Source organism: Rana temporaria, chromosome 6 (genome assembly GCF_905171775.1).
Source record: "Rana temporaria chromosome 6, aRanTem1.1, whole genome shotgun sequence".
In the NCBI taxonomy this organism is placed as follows: Eukaryota; Metazoa; Chordata; class Amphibia; order Anura; family Ranidae; genus Rana; species Rana temporaria.
This window is the reverse complement of record NC_053494.1, coordinates 66983928-67001939: the sequence shown is the minus strand read 5'-3', so window position 1 is coordinate 67001939 and position 18012 is coordinate 66983928. Positions and strand designations below refer to the sequence as shown.

Here is an 18012-nt window from a genome sequence, read left to right as displayed (position 1 = left end):
GGGAATAAGTGAGAGAGCTGGGGGGTAGCATTAGTGAGAGAGCTGGGGGACATTAGTGAGAGAGCTGGGGGGAGCATTGGTGAGAGAGCTGGTGGGGCATTAGTGAAAAAGCTGGGGGGGGCATTAGTGAAATAGCTGGGGGTAGCATTAGTGAGAGAGCTGGGGGGTATTATTGAGAGAGCTGGGGTAGCATTAGTGAGAACTGGGGGTATTAGTGAGAGAGCTGGGGGTAGCATTAGTGAGAGAGCTTTGTGGGCAAGGGCATTAGTGAGAGAGCCTGGGGGGATAAGTGAGAGAGCTGAGGGGTAGCATTAGTGGGAGAGCTGGGGGGTATTATTGAGAAAGCTGGGGGTAGCATTAGTGAGAACTGGGGGTATTAGTGAGAGAGCTGGGGGTAGCATTAGTGAGAGAGCTTTGTGGGCAAGGGCATTAGTGAGAGAGCCTGGGGGGATAAGTGAGAGAGCTGGGGGGTAGCATTGGATAGAAAGCGGGGAGAGGAGAAGAGATGCTCGGTGGATGCTGAGGGGATAACCCCCAACCGTCCCGGCTTGCTGGCAATCTTTGCTCTCCCCCTTCTCAATGCAGAGACCAATGGCACAATTTTCAGGCCAGCTTAGCCCTCCGCTTTCCACTCCTGCTCCCGCTTTCTGCCTATTGGCGACTCCCCCTGGCAAGGAATCCTGCAGCACTGCATGTTTTAGTTTGGAGAGATAGTTTTTTGTGCGATCGCCAGGCACTCAGGGCATATGCCCCACATTTGCTGGTGGGTGCCCCTGTTCCCGACACCACAACCACTTGCATTGTTTTTGTTCCAGTACGAGGCGCCTTCTTTCCCCTTCTGTCAGAACTGTAGCATAGAGCTGATAAACTCCTCTTTGGCTCTGTGCTACAGTCTCAACAGTTGGAGCTGTCACTGTGCTGTCACTGTGCTGTAACTGTCACTGTGCTGAAGAAGAAAAAAGCACAGAAATACCAAAAACCTTGGTGCCGGCTGCATTCTATATTTCTAAGAGGTGAGAGAGCTGAGGGGGCCAGCATTGGTGAGGGAGCTGTGGGGCATTGGTGAGGGAGCTGTGGGGCATTAGTGAGAGAGCTGGGGGCATTAGTGAGAGAGCTTGGGGTTAGCATTAGTGAGAGAGCTGGGAGTTATCATTAGTGAGAGAGCTGGGGGGCATTAGTGAGAGAGCTGGGAGGACATTAGAGAGGGAGCTGGGAGGGCATTAGTAAGAAATCTGGGAGGGCATTAGTGAGAACTGGGGGCATTAGTGAGAGAGCTGGGGGCATTAGTGGGAGAGATTGGGGTAGCATTAGTGAGAGAGCTTTGGGGAAGAATTTGTGAGAGAGCCGGGGGACATTAGTGAGAGAACTGGGTGGGTCATAGTGAGAGAGCCGGGGGTAGCATCAGTGAGAGAGCCGGGGGGTAGCATTAGTGAAAGAGCTGGGGGTAGCTGTAAGAGAACTGGGGGGCATTAGTGAGGGAGCTGGGGGGTAGCATTGGTGGAGAGAGCTGGGGGTAGCATTGTGAGAGTGCTGGGGGGGGCGTTATTGAGAGAGCTTGGGGGTAAAATTACTGAGAGAGCTGGGGGGCATTAGTGAGACGAGCTGGGGGGGGTAGCATTATTGAGAGAGCTGGGGGCAGCATTGGTGAGAAACCTGGGGTGCATTGGTGAGAGAGCTGGGGGGCATTAGTGACGAAATCCGGGGGTAGCATTAGTGGGATAGCTGGGGGGGCATTAGTGAGAGAGCTTGGGGGTAAAATTACTGAGAGAGCTGGGGGGCATTAGTGAGAGAGCTGGGGGTAGCACTATTGAGAGAGCTGGGGGCAGCATTGGTGAGAGACCTGGGGTGCATTGGTGAGAGAGCTGGGGGGCATTAGTGAGAAAGCTGGGGGTAGCATTAGTGGGAGAGCTGGGGGGCATTAGTGAAAGAGCAGGGGGCAGCATTGGTGAGACAGCTGGGGGTATTAGTGAGAGAGCTGGGGGGTAGCATGTAGTGAGAGAGCTGGGGGGGTATTATTGAGAGAGCTGGGGGTAGCATTAGTGAGAACTAGGGGCATTAGTGAGAGAGCTTGGGGGAATAAGTGAGAGAGCTGGGGGGTAGCATTAGTGAGAGAGCTGGGGGGACATTAGTGAGAGAGCTGGGGGAGCATTGTGAGAGAGCTGGTGGGGCATTAGTGAAAAAGCTGGGGGGCATAGTGAAAGAGCTGGGGTAGCATTAGTGAGAGAGCTGGGGGTATTATTGAGAAGCTGGGGGTGAGCCATAGTGAGAACAGATGGTATAGTGAGAGTGCTGGGGTAGCATTAGTGAGAGAGCTTTGTGGGCAAGGGCATTAGTGAGAGAGCCTGGGGGGGATAAGTGAGGGAGCTGAGGGGTAGCATTAGTGGGAGAGCTGGGGGTATTATTGAGAAAGCTGGGGGTAGCATAGTGAGAACTGGGGGTATTAGTGAGAGAGCTGGGGGTAGCTTTAGTGAGAGAGCTTTGTGGCAAGGCATTAGTGAGAGAGCCTGGGGGGATAAGTGAGAGAGCTGGGGGTAGCATTAGTGAGAGAGCTGGGGGAAGCATTGTGAGAGAGCTGGGGGAGCATTAGTGAAAGAGCTGGGGAGTAGCATTGGATAGAAAGCCGGGGAAGCATTGGTATAAGAGCTGGGGGGCATTAGTGAGAGAGCTGTGGGTAGCGTTGGTTAAGAGCTGGGGCAATTAGTAGAAAGAGCTGGGGGGTGGCATTGGTGAGAGAGCTGGAGGGTAGCATCAGTGAGAGACCTGGGGGGCATTCGTTTATTAGAGAGAGCTGGGGGGCATTGTTGATAGAGCTGGGGGTATTAGTGAGATTTGGGAGGGCATTGGTGAGAGTTTGAGGGTCATTAGTGTGAGAGCTGGAGGGGCATTAGTGAGAGCTGGGGGTATAGTATTGAGGTAGCATTGGTGAGAGAGTTGGGAGGGTGGCATTGGTGAGAGAACTGGGGGGGGGGGGCATTTGTGAGAGGTGAGAGAGCTGGGGGCGTTTGTGAGAACTGGGGGGCTTTTGTTAGAGGTAAGATAGCTGGGGGGCATTTGTGGAAGAGCTGGGGGGGATTTTTGAGAGGTTAGAGAGGTGGGGGGCATTTGTGAGAGCTGAGGGGGACATTTGTGAGAAGTGGAAGAGCTGGGGGCATTTGTGAGATCTGGGGAGCATTTGTAGGAGGTGAGAGAGCTGGGGGGCATTTTCGAGAGATGGTGGCAAGTAATAGCAGGAATACACGGTTATAAGATCGACCGATCGCTCGACTGCCGACCAACAAAACAGCACTCGTTGGTCGAAATCGGCGCCAATAAAAAAATAAAAAAAATCTTTAAAAGAGCTATTGATTTCATACATAGTGTTGACGTCTCACGTACAAATGGGGTTGTCTACTAGTTCTGCTCATGCTTGATAATGTTCAAGAGATGTTTTACCTTCACACCAACGAAAAGAATATCGTTCATTCGCAAAATGATATGACTCAATTTTTCCATTCTTTTCAATCTGTCTTTTTCATTCACAATTTCGATATCGGGTATTACTTGCTGGCCATCAACAAGTAGAAAATCGGCCGAGCGTTCTCAGAACGGAAATTTTCGCCCAATTTTCTTATCGTGTATTCCTGCCACTCTTATGGCCTGGTGAGTAGCTGAGGACTTGAAATTTTAAAACCCTGGTGTAAAGCATTGAAAAAAATTTCAGCCCTATATAAATACCTATATTACATTGAATGTCCTTCTCCCTACTTTATGTAACACACACAGTAATGCACAAAATGTAAGAGCTTTTGTGCATATATATGGATGTGATAAAAACCCTTAAGGAAAAAGCACGTTGCCAATCCTTGAAAAAAATACTGGGAGGATCTGTTTTCTGCAATAGAAAAAGGTGTGCTGCCCCTGTCAGGTACACATTTTCCTGTTGCCCTTGGCATCCAGAGGCCTTCTTCCAATTTTCCAGTGTAGTAAGTGCTCTACCTTAGTTAATTTGTTGTTATGGTCATCCATTAAAAGAACATCATCTTCCAATTTCTTGATCTTGGCCTCTGCTGTCACTTTCTCTAGTTGCAGCTTCTGTCTGGCTGCTTCCTCTTCCTCCAGCTGCTCCTCCAGGTCCTAACAAAAAGAATACAAAGTCATGGCACAGATCCTGAAAATTTCTAGGGTATAAAAACTGTGCTAAATTAAAATTGAATCAGCCTTATCTTGCACAATTGCACATTCCTCTAATGTAGCAAAGTTAGCTTACTCTATTTTCACTGTACACCATGTGCTTCTTACAGTGTGTAGTATAAGCTACAATAAGTCAGACAGAGCCCACCTTATTTTCTGGCTGGAGGACAAACAAGATCATCTAGAACTCTCCTCCCTAGCATGACTGTCCCTGGCCCGGTCTTTAGCTTTTGGAGGTGGAGCATGACATGTGGTCATTATCTAGGGTGGTCGGCATGCAAATGCAGCTTGCCTGGGAATGCCCTCTCCCCCAGACTGACAACCACCCATCAAGGCATTTTGATGTTTGCATAACTCTTCACAAGAGGCAGCCCATGGTTGCATCAGGACTAATGCTCTGTACACACGATCGGTCCATCCGATGAAAACGGTCTGATTTTTCCATCAGTTATCCGATGAAATTGATGGATGATCAGTTGTGCCTACACACCATCAGTTAAAATAACGATCGTGTCAGAACGCGGTGACGTAAAACACAACGACGTGCTGAAACAAATGAAGTTCAATGCTTCCAAGCATGCGTTGACTTGATTCTAAACATGCATGGATTTTTAACCGATGCACGTGCCCACGGATGATCATTTTTTTCTATAGGTTTTTTATCCATCAGATAATTTTAAAACAAGTTCCTAATTTTTTAAACCGATGGCTAAATAACCGATGGGGCCCACACACGATCGGTTTAGTCTGATGAAAATGGTCCATCAGACTAAAAGATGTTTTAGGAGGAGTAGTGAGACCGGGTGCTGTGATGTTTTCAGGAAACCATAGTACTGTATGTATCGCACCCAACCATGATCTGCCTGCATTGCATAGAGTAGTACAGAAATCCAGAGATGACATCAGTGGCCTAGATTCAAGAAGCAATTGGGTCTGCATAACCATAGTTACGCAGCGCAATTGTTACTTGCGCCGGCGTTACGAATGCTCCTGATTCAGGAACCTCGTAACGCCGACGGCAGCCTAAGAAATGACTGGCATAAGCCTCCTTATGCCGTCATATCGTAGGCTGCATTCTTACGTTGGCCGCTAGGGGGCGTTCCCGTTGTGGTCAGCGTATAGTATGCAAATTGCACACTAACGCCGATTCACAACCCTACGCGAGCCCTGCGTACGCAGTTTACGTCGTTTGCGTACGTCGGGTTTCGCGTAAGGCTGCACATGCTAAAAGCAGGGGCAGCCAATGCTAAGGATACCCGTCGTTCCCGCATCGCGAGGTTTACATTTTACGTCGTTTGCGTAAGTGAATCGTGAATGGCGCTGGACGCCATTCACGTTCACTTTGAAGCAAATGACGTCCTTGCGACGTCATTTACCGCAATGCACGTCGGGAAAGTTTCCCGACGGAGCATGCGCTCTACACTCGGCGCGGGAACGCGCCTAATTTAAATTATTCCTGCCCCCTAAGGGATCATTTACATTAAGCGCCCTTACGCAGGGCATTTTTGAGGAGCGCCCACGCAAATTACGTGGCTACTGCTTCATGAATGAAGCGTAGCGCAAATAATTTGCGTAGGCGCAGGGTAAAAAGAGTACACTGCGCCTCCGTAAGGAGCGCGCAGCTGTACCTGAATCTACCCCACTGAGTTCTAAGGTATGTAATGAAAGGAGTTTTTAAAATGGGATTGAGGGAGAATGATGGAACCAAAGAAGGCAAAATATAAGCAAATTTAAGTTTAGTTTTAAACATTTATAGTTGTCTATAGCAATCGAAGTAGGTCTTCTAATAACAACATGTTGTTATACCTGCATCTGCTGCAGCATTTTTTTCTTCTCTGCTTGCAGTTGCTGGCCACGTTCTTCTTCCTCTTCTATCCTGGCTTCCATTTCATGAAGAATCTCCTCCATTTCTTGCTTCTTAGCTTGTAAACGTATCCTCATCTCTTCTGCTTCAGCATACAGCTCTGTTTCAGCTTGAAGTTGCTCTTGAAGGACATTCTTCTCTTCTGTAATCTGATGGAACAAACAATAAATGTATAAACACATAAGTGGTCCATATAGTGAACTTGGTGTGGAGTTATTCACTTAAAGGTCATATAAAGGACCTAAATGCACAAAATATACCTTGATACTAATATTTATAGGTAATAACACCAGGGGCAGTTTATCCAGGGAACATCCGGTTGCCTCTTGGGTAGGGATGAGCCGAACACCCCCCGTTCGGTTCGCACCAGAACCTTCGAACTGACCGAATGTTCACGCAAACTTTTAGAACCCCATTGAAGTCTATGGGACTCAAACGTTGGAATTCAAAAGTGCTAATTTTAAAGGCTAATATGCAAGTTATTGTCGTAAAACGAGTTTGAGAACCCGGGTCTTGCCCCAGGGAACATGTATCAATGGAAAAAAAAGTTTTAAAAACTGTAGTTTTTTCTGGAGCAGTGATTTTAATGATGCTTAAAGTGAACAAAAAAATTTGGAAAAAATCCTTTAAATATCGTACCTGATGGGTGTTACTATAAGAAAAAAGTAATTTAAAACTGCTTGTGGCTTTAATGTAATGTCTGCAATATGGATGAAAATCATTGAGAAAAATAGCATGGGTTTCCCCGCCCCCCTCCCCCCTGGTCCTTACCAGCCCCTTTGGCCCTATATACTTTGAACAGCAGTAAACAGGTGGTGCAAACAAGACAGGGAATGTAGGTTTGTTGGTAAGTAGAATCTGTTTGTAATTTTGAACTGGTACTTTTTTAAAGTGTAGCTCCAGCCAAAAAAAAACAATTTTTTAAGCTTTATGGAAAACATAGAGAGGGGTTATCACCCCTGTAACATTTGTTTTGCTGTCTGATGCGCATCTGTTCAGAAGATTGCACCTCACTTTCTGTCCCAATGACAAATGATTTTTTGAAAATTTGGGTTTTTTGATGCCCCTCGGTCTCCTGACTGTGTTTTAAAGGTTCAACTTCACATCTATGCGATGCATCAGAGTATGTGCCTGGCTGCAGAACACCCTATTAATTTGAGAATTAACTGCCTGCCAGGGCCATCTTTTCCATTGGGCACGCTGGGCAGTTGCCCGGGGGCCCCGCTTGCCTGGGGGGCCCCACCGGCTGCCCAGCAACCCCAGTAAAAAATTATGGAGAGTGATGGGTTTGAACTGCCCATGCCCAGTTCGCGGAAATCACAGAGAAGATCCGGTCCTCCACGAGTGCGGGGGGGTTGCTGATGTAAGGGGGGAGTGAATGCAAAAATGTAAGGGGGCACTGATATAAAGGTTCCCCCTCCTATATTAGTGACCCCCCTTACCTTAGTGTATTTAATCTAAGGAAGGTGGTCTCTGGTCACCAGAGTACCCCCCACATCAGAGTCTGCAGGATTCCCCCTTACAATGCAAGGGGGAACTCAGTCTGCGGACCCTGATGTAAGTGGGAAAGAGAAAGCAGTGGACTCTGATATAAGGTTGTCTCTGGTCACCATAGCCCCCCTCCACATCGGAGTTCCCCCCTTAGATCATGATCTGCAGCGTTCCCCTTTACATAAGAGTTCCCTTTCACTGTAAGGGGGAATCCTGCAGACTCTGATGTAAGAGGAAACTCTGTGCTGGCTGGGTTATAGTAACCTGACCTTCATGTCAATGAAGACATTTTTTTTTTTTTTACTTTTGTTTAACTTAAACACATTTCTAATAGCACTAGCTATATGTTTATAGTTTAAATACTGACATTTGCATTGTTGGGCACTGAAAACTGTAATTTTAGGTACTTTTTTTGCAGTGGCAATAAAAAATGTGGTTCTGCCAGTAAATGTTATGATTTTTGTCAGTAATTCTAGTGTGTGATTGTGTAGACAGGGCCCCAGTGCACTGTATTGCCCGGGGGCCTATAATGCTCTTAAGATGACACTGCTGCCTGCCACCCCTCAATAGCACCAAAGTGCATGGGCCTTTTTTTAACTTTATTTTTAATGCCGTTGGTGCATGGTGCTTTTATATATATATAATATAATATAATAATATATATATATATATATAATATATGTGTGTGTAAATAAAATAAAAAAAAAATCAAATTTTTTTAAGAATCGTGAGAGATCGTGATCTTCATTCTAAGCAAAAGAATGTGATTCTCATTTTTCCCAGAATCGTGCTGTTCTACTGCCTTTAGAAATTAATATGAGAAACACCAGCAAATCTATTGACGTAGCTTTAGGTGCACACTGTGCAGAGGACACAGACAGTACACCACGTGAAAATACTGCAGCTAGCACAATCACCTGCCTGCCTGTTAGTAAATTAGGAAGAGCGGATCTAGCTAAACTCTATACAGTGTATAAATATATATACAACACCTGGAATGCATATATATCCTCTACACACTGTAACTCTAACTGACTAGCCTGCCTGCCTGCCTGCTCTACCTAACTCCAAAAAATGACTCTCTCTCTCTCTGTAAACCACCAACACACTACACAAGGCCGACTTCCAGGCAGCATTATATAGTGTGGGGCATGTACTAAACCCCCTGAGCCATAATTGGCCAAAGCCACCCTGGCTTTGGCCAATTATGGCTCTCCGTTTTTTTGCGCGCTTTGATTAACCAAGCATGCGGGTCATAGTGCATGCTTGGCTAATCATCAGCCAGCAATGCACTGCGATGCCGCAGTGAATTATGGGCCCTAACACGCCACTCGAATTTGGCGCGAATGACCCAAAGCGTTCGTAATTCGACGAACGGTCGAACACACGATGTTCGAGTCGAACGTGAGTTCGACTCGAATACGAAGCTCATCCCTACTCCTGGGGATCCTTTTTTCTCCACTGGAGCTAATTGGATTTTATGATTTATTGGGGTTTCTTTTGCCTTCCTCTGGATCAACTGTGGGTATAGAATAGTGTATGTGGAGGTTTTCTATTGGTGTCACTGTGTTTTTTTTCCCCATTAACCTCCTGGGCGGTGTTCCCGAGTCTGAGATTTTTGGGCTAGGATCGGTAACCCCGAGTCAGACTCGGGCTCGCCTCGCTGGATGTACAGGGAGTTTTACTTACCTTGTCCCTGGATCCAGCGATGCCACCGCGCTGTGTGAGCGATCGGGACCTCGCTCGATTCACACAGTGCCTCCGTGTGACGCCGATCTCCGTTCCCTGCGACGTTACGACGCACGGGGACGGAGAACGGCGCCAAATTCAAAAAAGTAAACAAACACTATACATACAGTATACTGTAATCTTATAGATTACAGTACTGTATGTAAAAAAAACACACCCCCTTTGTCCCTAGTGGTCTGTCCTGTGTCATGCATGTCATTTTATATAATAAAAACGTTTCTTTCTCCCTGCAAACTGTAGATTGTCCATAGCAACCAAAGTGTCCCTTTATGTCAAAAATAGTTTTAGATCAGCTAAAAAACAGCGATAATAAATTATAATCACTTGCAGAATTGTGCGATAGCGATTTGTGGGGAAATTCGTCATAAAAAAAAAAAAAATAATGACAGCAACAATTCTGCAACTGAGCAAATTTCAGTGATTTTGATTTGATTACATTATTGAATAATTTTTATTATAATTATATTATTATTTGTTATATTATTTATAATTATTATTATATTATAATTTATAATTTTGTTTTTAAAAAAAATGTCATACCCGGGATGCCTATTAGAAGCTTGTTTGGTCAGATTTAAGTGAGTTATTTCTAAAAATGACAGACCTACAATATAAAACGCCAAATTTCCTTGCAAATAATGGTACCGCTTTCAGCATGTTTTTTCTGAAAGAATCATACCGCCAGGGAGGTTAATTGATCTAGATGGGCTTGACAACTTATCTTGGAATTCTACGGCAAGATATACAAATATAATTCAATGATAACAATGAAACTGGCAAAAAAATTGGATAGATTGAGTTAGAGAGTAATCTCTATACCTGCACATGTTTCATATGTAATTCCTTCAATTCAAGCTCTGTTCTGTGGAATTTCTCAGTGACTTGTTTAAGCTCATCGTCCTTAGCTTGCATTTCTTCTTCTTGACGGGTCACTTGCAAAAGAGGCTTCACCTGAAAGAAGGATGCCACTCAGTAAGGGGTGGAACAAAAATATATTGTAAAGTATTGTTTGGTATATTTATGCATAAATCAAAACTAAGTAACAACTTTACACCTCAGAGGTACCTTGCTAAATTAGAGTATGACCTAAATACCACCTTCACTGGTCAACAACGAGAAAGAATTGATGACTCAAAGAGCATCTATTTCATGTAAAACCCAAGTGACAGGATACAAAATTTTAGCAAGGTGGTATCGGGTCCATAGGACTGTACATAATTTGTTCCAGCTTTCTGCTCCACTGTGTTGAAGATGTCCGGATAAGGAGGGGTTCATGCTCCATGTTTTCTGGGTCCCTTGGACTTCTGGACACAAGTTAAGTACTGAGGGCCAGATTCACAAAAGAGATACGACGGCGTATCTCCTGATACGCCGTCGTATCTCTGAGATACGATTGTCGTATCTATGCGCTTGATTCATAGAATCAGTTACGCATAGATAGCCCTAAGATCCGACAGGTGTAACTGTGTTACACCGTCAGATCTTAGGCTGCAATTCTAGGCCGGCCGCTAGGTGACGATTCCATTGCGGTCGGCGTAGAATATGCAAATGACTAGTTACGCCGATTCACGAACGTCCGTTTTGCCCGACGATCTAAATTTACGTAGTTTTCGTAGAGATGCGTCGCGTAAAACTAAGCATGCCCTCTGGGTGGTGTAACCAATGTTAAGTATGGCCGTTGTTCCCGCGTCAAAATTTAAAATTTCACGTCATTTGCGTAAGTCGTCCGTGAATGGCGCTGGACGCCATTTACGTTAACGTCGAAACCAATGACGTCTTTGCGACGTCATTTAGCGCAATGCACGTCGGGTTATTTTATGGACGGAGTACATTCGGTGCGGGAACGCGCCTAATTTAAATGGTGCCCGCCTCATTTGAATTAGGCGGGCTTGCGCTGAGTGGATTTACGCTACGCCGCCGCAAGTTTACAGGTAAGTGCTTTGTGAATCAGGCACTTACGCTGTAAACTTGCGGCGGTGTAACGTAAATGGGATACGTTACGCCGCGGCTAAGTTACGCGGAAATACGTGAATCTGGCCCTGAATTTTTAAGTTGACGGATGTCCAAATGCCAAATGATCCTGCTGCCTTCCTTTTGCACTTAACCCCTGTGGCAAAGAAATGCAATAAGTGTTTCCTACTGATACACCTGCTCAATTCCACTATATTGGAAACAACCTGTGCTCTTCTCATTAGTCTGTGGTTCGCCAAGATCAATGAAATTAAACTAATGGAGGAATTCAAAGCCCCCACAAATCACAGGGAAGATAGGGGGTAATCCACAAAGATCTGGCGTAACTTAATTTTTTCCATTTAAGTTACACTGCCTTAAAATTTCTACCTAAGTGCCCGATCCACAAAGCACTTACCTAGAAATTTTTGGCTGTGTAACTTTAATTCCGCCATTCAAACGACTGTCAAACCCAGAAAAAAGATTGGGTGAAGTTGGAAGTGCTGACAGCACTGACAGCGCACCACTAGGGGAATTCAATTTAAGGTGAAACTGTCATAAATTGCTAGTGTGCAGTGCATATTAGGGCACATTATGGCTTAAACCACTTGGGGGCCTAAATTTTTCTTTATTGTCAGAGTTTACTACAGCTTTAATGCTTTTAGATATTTTTCAACATTGTTCTAGAAACCAATATGCAGCTAAGGAATTGACATTCATGACAAACACATTTTGTGTCTGTGCTCATCCCCTTCATTACAATTCTTTCCCATGGATTATGTTGGAGTTTGGGGCTCCAGGCAGTCTGCCTTTATTATAGTCTGCCAAGGGGTCACATGCAGGATACAACTGTTATCACATACATGAATGAAAAGCAGTAAATCTGTGAGATGGACATTTATACATATAAAGTTGTTTCTGTCGGCACACTTACCTTAGTGAACAATCTCCACCACTGCCAGTTTCTCAACTTTAGATAAGCAGCACAGTTTCTCTGAATGACTCTCATAGCAGTCAGCTGCTGTTGTCTCTTTGCAAATGCCCTGTAAAAGCAAAAGGTGTATTGTACATTCAATTGCATACATCATCTTTGTTTCAAAGACTTTAGGATTTAGAATTATTGGGACATATCACTTTCAGGAAAAGCATCTTTACAGTGATTGGGGTTGGGGATTCAGATACTTTAGTAATAAACCAACCCTTCCCTGCTCTATCTATAATAAAATAAAGTTTTGGCTTGAGCAGGTCTTTAAAAAAGAATATAAATATGCCTAGAAAATCTTGGAATATGAGAAAGCTATTAAAAATGTGGGTCCCTCTGGGACTATAACATTCCATGTTTGTATTTGTGTTTTTTCCTTAAATGCAGATAAATGAGCGGAGCAATCACTAATCATAATTACATATTTGATAGAGTCCTGGACATTACGTGGGTTTAACATTTTTTTTTAAGCAAGCTTTACACATGCCTATGTAAATTAGCTAATGTGCAACCTCCAGCCTTTCACATTTGACTGGCCCTTGGAGCAGAAATATATTTCAGCCATTTTTCTTGAATGTTAGTCTTCGGATAAGTGTGTCCTATTAAGCAATCAAAACTGACTTAATAGTATTATATATCTTATCTGAAAATCTGGCCAATGCATATATAATAAACTACATGGGTTATAAAAAAAGAAAAAAATAATTTAGCTACATTTTAAGTGCTAGAGAAAGCATTATATTTTTGGCAAAAAACTGTATTAGTCCTGATACCTGCTGGAGAGCAGGGTCCTCTTATTAGAATTCTCAGTAATGTGGGTCTTTAGCTTGACCATATTATATGAATGGTGGCAGTCTGTGTGAACGTTTTCTTATGTGTGGTGGTTTTGGCCAGTCGGATAGTAATTCTTTTAAAATCAAAACTTTGCATTTCTGACTTTGTCTTCTTCCTGGTAGTAAAATTCACAGGACCCTAATCAAAAGCGAACTGAATTGTGCAGTAGAAATGAAAGGTAAGAGCATTAAATTACCTCTGCACTAGTAACTAGAAAAGGTCAGAAGGGCTTTTTTTTAAGTAAAAAGCTCCTTATAACATTAGTTTCCTGCTAAAGTATAGCAGATTACATGTAATGCAAAAAATCCATATCTCAGCGTCACTCACTTTCTTGCAAGGTAACCACGGCTTTGAGCTTGGAATGCAATAATAATATCTGTTATCTTTAAGTCTCTTTCTTCTTCCAGGTGGGCGAGGACACCTGTCCTGAAGAATATTTTACTTTGACCAATCCTGAATAAATTAGTGTCAAGCTCTAAGGATTTCATCTAAAAAGAAAGACATTTCACAAACATTGTAACACACCATTTTTTCATTAGAATATATCAATCACTGACCTATCAAACAAAACACAAGATATTTTAGAGTGGCAATATACTAAAAGTGATTCAGGAAAATACATAATACAGTCAGCTTCATCGGTTCGGACCGTTCTCAACAGATGGACAGACCGTGTGTACGCGGCCTAACAGATTTCATATGTTGTATATTGTGGGGCGCATTGTAATTATTCTTTGCAATAAAAGTTTGCTGTTTTTACATATAAGGTAATATGTAAAAACAGCAAACTTTTATTGCAAAGAATAATTACAATGCGCCCCACAATATACAACATATGAAATCTGTTAGGCCGCGTACACACGGTCTGTCCATCCGATGAGAACGGTCCGAACCGATGAAGCTGACTGATGGTCTGATGTGCCTACACACCATAGGTTAAATAACAGATCGGGTCAGAATGCGTTGACGTAAAACACAACAACGTGCTGAAAAAAACAAAGTTCAATACTTCCAAGCATGCGTCGACTTGATTCTGAGCATGCATGGATTTTTAACCAATGCTTTTGCATACTAACAGTCGGTTTTGACCTATCGGTTAGGCGTCCATCGGTTCAATTTTAAAGCAAGTTCTACATTTTTTGACCGAAGGATAACTGACCGATGGGGCCCACACACGGTCGGTTTGGTCCGATGAAAGGGTCCTTCAGTCCGTTTTCATCGGTTTTGACCGACCGTGTGCACGCGGCCTTATACACAATTTTTTATTATTAATCACAAAAATAACTAATGTATTTTTGTATCATAGGATAAATATCTGATTTATACAGTTTATCTTGCTAGTGCATATATTTACCACAGCTGACCCCTATATAGGGCTACAGAGTCTTGAATATACTGTATACATAACCAATTGATATTCCAAGGCCATGAAGTAACACATGACCCAATAGAATATTTGAAATGAGGAGGAAGAAAGAAAAAGTGTTTTACAGCACACTGTATGTCAGGCCACACACACTATGATAGGCCACATAGTTAAGGTTATACTGCATATGTTCATTAAGGGTAGTAATACCCTATTCCATTAATTTCCTCATTTACTGCCTCTCAGTAGGGCAGTAAATCCAAACTATGATGTTTTACTGTTTAGAGGCCTCTCTATAAAGTTAATTACCACTGACAATGTCACAAATAGTGTTCTACCTGCCACCCCTAACTTCAGCAAACACAAGAGAGCTGCTCCTGGAAGAGCTTGAAGATATGCTGGGACCATAGTATGTTACCAATGTAGTCGGATGGTATGCGCAAGATGGACAGAACAAAAACTAGATCCAGACCTGCACAGGATTCCCTCTTCATCTAATGGTCAATAATACATGCAGTAACCAAACAATTTTTTTTAATACAGGGTAAAAATGTTTGTTTAATGACATAGGTTAATCTCAAAAAATCTGAGTCAGGTTACCAATGAGTTTTAAAAGTATTAGCCCAAACCTAACTTCTAAGCCTCTTTAATTGTTACTGGAGACACATGTCCCCTAGCTATTTAAAAGGTAGGCCTGGCTTCTAAATGTGATATTTAATTGTCTGCCCGTGACTATATATGTGTAATGTTAAGAAGCAAGGTGAAAATCTATTACATTAATGTTTTTTTTTTTTTATATTACCATAAGTATGCAGGCCTGTTTGCCATCCATAAAGCCCTTTGGAATAGCACCAGCAGCAAGAATTTCATATCTGTGATAAAAAAATAAATAATAATAATAATTTAATGCAGTGGCTTATTTTGTAGTCTAATAGGATCTAAAACATGAGAAAAGTTTTATTTGTTACCATTATTTTCTTCTAGTTTTTAATCTATTTTTTAATCCTGTTGTCACGCTAACAAATCTTACCTTTGACGGAACTCCTGGAAGACAATTCTATTCGGGAATCCTTGACGGCAAATTCTGATTCCTTCCAAGACACCATTGCACCTCAACTGTTCCAGCACAAGGTGGGCATCAAGTTTTCCTGACTAGTGAAATAAAAAATAAGCTTAAAATTGTGAGTTATTTCCCAGAAGATTTTTTTTGTTACCTTTTGTTACTGGTGCTTTAATATTTTTTAACAATTCTTAAAAAAAAAAAAAATTCACTTACCCGTTTTTCATGATTTGGAATAATACAACGGACAAAGTTAGGGCTTGTATTTCTCAGTGTTGTCATCAGCTTGGTTAGCTGCTCTTTATAAAGTTGGCCGACTGTACGGAACATGCCTTTTTTGGTCTTGGAAGCACTCGGTAAGGAGCTTTCGGTCATTTTTGCCACCTGGTCCAATCCCACAATACGATCAACTAGAATTATAAAACATCTTATCTTTAAAGACATATGACTCTGCTAACTAATTTTATTTAAAAATAAATATGAAAACCTGAACAAGCTTTAGGGCATAGGCTAAAAAGTAGAAAAGTAAGATGTGGCTGCTTCTATCCTAATCTTAATCTTACAACTTTTCAAATTGCTACCACTCTCTTCAGAGCTCCAATGAAAAGGTGAAATGAAAGTGACTTAAAATTACATTTGGAAAGTTGATGATTGTTTCTAATACAGGGAATTATGACCTACAGCTGCTATGTCTGCTGGCACTTTTTCAGATGCTAAGAGACATGTTTATCCAGTTACTCTCAAGAAGGCTGGCACCAGGCTTGCCTCCTCAGTAGATAAACATTTATACCTGTCTAACAGGTACCTGCATGTTTGTGCTCCATTCTGATAAAACAAAACTGTCAGAGATCAGATGATTTCCAAATTCAATATATTGTATACACCTAAGACCTTTTGTCTAGCAACAGCCTGCCTCAGCAATCCTCCCCTGATCAGAAGAGAATGTTACATGTCATCATGTCTCTACTATGTATTGCCATGCACCAACCGATATCATTATAAAACACATTATAATTATATTTACGCAGAATAATGATTGCTAACAAAACAAATAATTTATTACCATCTTTCCATAGGTCTCCAACAAATTTATCAGATGACTGGTTCAGTAATGAAGTTACATTGTCATTCAGGGGGTCCATATTTTTGGTCAACCAATTAGTGGCATCATAGTCCACCTGAAGAATAAAGAAAAATTTTGTAGTATCAGTAGACTTCTTTTTTTACTAGCATTATATAATATCTGTACGTATTACAAAAATAGGTTATTTATTTCTAAGATAAAATTACAATGATCTTTTTACTTTACCTTTTTTAACAAGTGACAAAATATAGAAGCAGAAGTAGGAACATAGATTCAAAAGATAAAAAGCAAAAAGTGCAATCAGCGCAGAAATATTAATAACCAAACCCCCCGTATGCAAGCTGAACACTATTAGAATAACACAAAATTATAGTGGCAAATCATATAAAAAAAAATGAGTCGTCTCCTGGGGGACACTAGTACTTACCAATTATTAAAAAGTGATCTGATTTTTTATTTCAAAAATTATTTAGGTACCTTAGTCCATAAAGGTTTTAAACGTAAAATTCTATCCAAGAAAGAGGCCGACTACTTAAACCCAAGTGCTTGTAAAATGCCTAAAATATAGATTTTGCCAAAGGTTCACAAGAATCCATTGCGGTCACCAGGGCGGCCTATAGTTAATGGTATAGATTCGGTCTCGGCCAGATTAGGCCAATATATAGATTTTTTTTCTAAAACCCATAGCCTCAGGGACTAAATCTTTCCTTAGAGACACAAAATAATTTATTTAAATTTTGGGTGATATTCCGCGTTTGCCTAATAGTCTACTTGTCACCGCAGATGTAAGCTCACTGTATACCATCATCAGTCATTCGGATGCTATCTCTGCGGTGAAGTAGGCTTTAGCACAGACCGATCTATCTAATAAACATAGGAAATTCCTATTACAATGTTTAGAATTCTGTTTAACTAAAATTACTTTTGGTATAATAAGAATTTTTATTTGCAAATCATGGGCGTCACAATGGGGGCTAAATTTGCCCCCAGCGTTGCAAATTTATTTATGGCACTGTGGGAGGAGGAAAGTGTTTTTAAAGATCCCCCACATCAATTAAAATGCTACAGGCGGTACATTGACGATTTAGTCATGATTTGGGAAGGTGATATGTGTAGTCTGCATTTGTTTTTACAGAAGTTAAATACTAACCAAAATAACATCTCACTTTCGTGGAACATCGATTCTCAGAAAATCGTGTATCTCGATTTGGAGATTTATAGAGATGTGGACATTTTCAAAACACGTAATCACTTTAAACCTTCTGATAGAAACGGTTATATTCCGTTGGATAGCTGCCATCATAAAAGTTGGTTGTGTAATATTCCTAGGGGACAGTTCATTCGTCTCAGAAGGAATTGCACTTCCAAAGCTGACTTTTTAGCACAATCCGATATTCTGGCTGACAGATTTCAGCAAAAAATATATGATAAGTAGAGTATCCGGAATGAAATAGTAAAAGTC

The 18012-nt window shown here is 42.1% G+C and overlaps 1 protein-coding gene across 1 annotated transcript in view; it reads right to left on the bottom strand.

Moving 5' to 3' along the window:
• MYH11 (myosin heavy chain 11) overlaps positions 1-18012 on the bottom strand; it is a 149435-nt gene that overhangs the window by 39534 nt on the left and 91889 nt on the right. The window contains 9 exon segments of the mRNA XM_040356919.1: positions 3976-4113; positions 5977-6183; positions 10094-10225; positions 12159-12267; positions 13368-13528; positions 15209-15278; positions 15437-15558; positions 15683-15876; positions 16530-16644. Coding sequence (XP_040212853.1) covers positions 3976-4113; positions 5977-6183; positions 10094-10225; positions 12159-12267; positions 13368-13528; positions 15209-15278; positions 15437-15558; positions 15683-15876; positions 16530-16644 — 1248 coding nt within the window.